Source organism: Notothenia coriiceps, unplaced genomic scaffold, assembly GCF_000735185.1.
Source record: "Notothenia coriiceps isolate Sejong01 unplaced genomic scaffold, NC01 NC01_scaffold00038300, whole genome shotgun sequence".
Taxonomy (NCBI): Eukaryota; Metazoa; Chordata; class Actinopteri; order Perciformes; family Nototheniidae; genus Notothenia; species Notothenia coriiceps.
The window spans coordinates 1-4063 of NW_011371001.1; the positions used below are offsets into that span (position 1 = coordinate 1).

At 46.6% G+C, this 4063-nt stretch overlaps 1 protein-coding gene across 1 annotated transcript; it reads right to left on the reverse strand.

Moving 5' to 3' along the window:
* Positions 1-638: 638 nt before the first annotated feature.
* Positions 639-3406, reverse strand: LOC104968136 (putative HERC2-like protein 3; the record flags this gene model as incomplete). Its single annotated transcript, XM_010797709.1, has 8 exons — positions 3194-3406; positions 2973-3109; positions 2670-2821; positions 2235-2426; positions 1969-2156; positions 1665-1857; positions 1224-1406; positions 639-841 (listed from the first exon to the last, which is right to left on the reverse strand). Coding segments are annotated over exons 1-8 (1461 nt in total), but the record flags the coding sequence as incomplete, so codon positions are not given.
* Between the last annotated feature and the right edge of the window lie 657 nt (positions 3407-4063).

The window sequence follows — 4063 nt, forward strand, 5'->3', positions numbered from 1 at the left end:
ACAAAGGTGGTTTCCTGTTTGGCAAATAACAAATAACTTGACTAATAATTGTGTTTTTTGCCTTTACTTCCAAGCCTACAGCTGTATCATTTAGCTGTAAATGGTAAATTACCTGTGTTTATATAAGATAAGATAAGATGAACCTTTATTAATCCCCGACGGGAAATTCAGTTGTACAAAGCAGCAACTGGGTGAGCGTGAAAAAAACAGTACAGCAAATATTCACACAGGTCAATAAAATTTAAAATAAATAATAAATAAAATAGAGTCAAGGAAAAAATAATAATGATATTAATATATATATAGCACGTTTCCAGTCTTTGGGACCCCTTAAAGTGCTTTTACAATTTGAATGGAAGACATCTATCTACTTCCTGAGTCACAGCTCAAATTATAAGATTTGAATTCAATTAAAAAAAAAAAAAAATTAGAATTTTTCTAAATAATATTATTCACTATTTTACAAAGCATTATGGTGTTTTAAAATAAATACAAAAATGTTATGTTAGTTAATATACACTTCCTACTATTAACTAATGTTATTACCGGGCGCTACTCTACTTTTCTACCGTCCTGAATGACGTCTGAGGATCTATCTGGAGAATACATTGAAGAAACAAAGGAGCAGCCCATCTGACTCGTGGTAGTGTTCCCACCTGTCTCTGCAGAGTGACGCCGTTGAAGGACTGGTGTCCCTCCACGATGCGGATGAGCAGGCCGATCCATGCGGAGGTGCTGAGCGTGCTGCACATCTGGGGCATCAGAGCGATGCTGCGGATGAAGCCCAGCGTGGACCAGCTGCGGTGCTGCTCCCGGGACACCAGCCTGTGGGAGTGGCATCCTGAGAGCAGAGAGACATTTTTACATCTAATTGACCGTGCGGCGCGACACAGGTCATTTATAAAGACAAAAATGCTCTTATTGGCGATCCTTGGGAGCGTCTCTGGACACACGTGAAGGCCGACAGAGACTCTATTTAATTTGAATGTTTACCAAGAATTGCACACTTTTAATTTTCCATTGCTGATCGACCTAATTTTCTATTTTGTGATTATTATTATTTTACTTATTCCATGCCATGTCTTTTAATGTCAATGGCAGGGCCGCGGGGGAGAGGGATTTGTTTATGCAGTGTACCGCCAATGTGTCTTCGTTCTGAATGGAAAATTCAGAACAAATTACAAAAATAAAAATGCTGTTTATGAACATGTTGGTTCAGCTACCTGACTTGTCGTTGGCTCCGCTCTCCACCAGCATACGGAGCAGCCCACAGAGGGTCCGCGTGGCGTCGTTCTGCAGAACCTCGGCATGGATCCCAGCCGTCAGAGAGAGGGTCTTCAGCAGGTTCACCGTGCTGTTCAGCATCATGGCCGTCGGGTGGCTGCTCTTCTCAATCAACTCCACTTCTGTAGAGAGAAATGTCGTTTTTTTAATAATACTAATAATGTATTCCCATTCTGTGGGGAAACAAGTATATGAAGTATTTCAGGCCTTCATCAGACTAACTTTGAATGAGCACACATCCCGAAATATATCTTTGAGAAAACTCTTTTTCACCCTCTGTCTGAAACCAGAGCCCAGTCTGCTCTGATTGGTTAGCGAGATGTCACTATGTTCCCTGTTGCCTGTATCTGCGGTGATGACAGAGGATCATGTTAGCTGACCTGTGTCGTCCTCTGTGTCCGAGTCCTCCGTCGGGGGCTGAGCCGCTGGGGGGGGCTCTGCCAGCTTCAGGTCGTATTTGCCCTCTTTGCCCATCCTGTAGGAGTTGGTGCTGCTCGTGTCCCACTGGACTCGGATCCAGCCGTCCTCTCCGAGCTCCCCGATGACCCGACCCAGACCTGGAGCCGGACCGTCCTGAAAACAGCAGAGGGTTAAACACTGAGTGTTTGAGTCAGTTTACTTTATAGCTTCAGACACCGAAATGTTGGTACACTGCCCAGCTTTATGTAAAGCCAATTCAGCTACCTGATCTCCCCATTTCCAGTCCACCCCCCTCATGACCCTGGTGCCAATCTTCATCATGGCAGCCAGCTCAGGGCCCGAGGCAGGGAGGGGGGTCGGGGCCGTCTCCTTCCTGGACTCCTCCAAGACTGTGGCTGATCCTCCGTGAGCACAAACACTCAGATCCTCCTCACTGCTGTCTGTGCTGGGCCCTGCAGACAGGACAACAAGAGGCATCACACACATGCATCAGGGTCTACACAAATACATCATCATATATTTCTACCCACCTATGAGCCGGAGTATGCTCTGTGTGAGGGCCAGTAGGCCAGAGTTGAGTAAGAGGCTGAGGCTGTTGGAGCCGTGTTTCAGGGACAGCATGTGGATCATAGCCAGGAGGAAGCGGGCCTGAGGAATGGTGCCGAGACTCGGGCCTGCCGGGTTCTCGTTGGTGATGGTCTGCAGGGGGACAGGCTGCACTCCTGGGAACAAACACAGGAGAACAACAGGTTAGAGAACAGCTGGGAATAATCTGATGAATATACAAGCAGCAGTGTAGCTTCATGAGATGAAAGGCAAGGCTTTACATTTAATTCAATTCAAGCCTTTCCAACTTTATTGTAGTGCAATCACACACACACACGCAATCTCACACACACGCAATCACACACACACGCAATCTCACACACACACACTTTTTTTACCTTGAAGATGCTGCCACTCACCGAGCTCTTTGAAGCGGCCGCCGGCCTCCAGCAGGACGTTGCGGACGTTGTGGATGGCCCAGGAATACAGCTTTCCGAAGGTGACCTCCAGAAGCATGCGGTTGAAGGGGGGGATCAGATCCACGTCCTTCAGGCAGTCAGACAGCGGCTCTCTGAAGAGGAGAGGGAAACGTTAGATGGCTTAATAATTACAATGATCTGTTCTTGGTGTTATTCCGCCTTCTCTACGGATTTATATCTGTCAAACGTCCTGTTTTTTTACACTGTCCAAAACCAGGAATTTGTCAAAAGCAGTATTATTACCCGATGTTGGTCCCCTCTGGTATGACCCTCTGCCAGCCGCAGAACATGGCGTACTGCACGGAGGGCAGCAGGAAGTCTCTGGAGGCTAACTTCAGCATGGTGTCGATGCCCTCCAGCCTCACCTCCGCCCTCTCCAGCTGCAACAAAACAGAGTTAACACATTTCAATGATATACATCAAACATGTTGTCTACTTTATAACAACCCGTGGTTTACAATCACCTGTTTGAGGAGACACTTCCTCATCTTCTCCACGTCCAGCGGCTCCTCTTTTAGTGCAAACTCCACGATGGTGGCCATGAGGCTGGACTGAGAGAAGATGCCCTGGACGCTGTGCTTCAGCCACCGGTACTTCTGCGCGTTGGCCACAGTGGTGAGCAGCGGGTGCCACTTGTCCTGCTGTAAAGTAAAAAATGTGATGGGTGTTAAACTCATATATTCTTGGGCTTGAACCTTCACCCGGGGAGAAATTGTTATATTAGCCAACAATGAGAATGAATGGCTTGTTTCCATCCATACTCTATTATGTGCTTCTTAGGACAATGGAGATAAGCAGTAGTAATGATCACACATTATATCTCTGCAAAACAACAGGGCTCAACAAGATGATTAAAAGGTGGAAAAATATATATTTGTGTTAGTTTTTATGTTTCAATGTGAGGAAGGTTACATCAGATGTGGGTTGAGCGATGAGTCGAATATTTTCCATCTCTAACGGCCCGTCTACACTACAGGCATCGAAAAATGCTTTTCAACGCTTCGCCCATTCACTTGAATGGGGTGACGTAGAAGATTTTTAATCTTCGCCGAACTGCATTGTGGGGAGCATGGCATGGCTTTGCAAGCATCACAAGCATCTATCGGCATGCTTGGCATCAGCCAATCAGATTCCGTTTATGCAAATCCCGCCAGTGCAAGCGCTAGCCAATCAAACCGCGTGCAAGCTGGGAGAGCCAGACCGCAGTTCATTTCCTCATATTCCAAACGAGATATTACGGTAGCAAATCACCCGGTTCTTTACGACCAGAACTATTTACCGGGATACAAACCGGAGAAACCAGGCATGGAGGGAGGTGGCAGAGACAGTGGGTG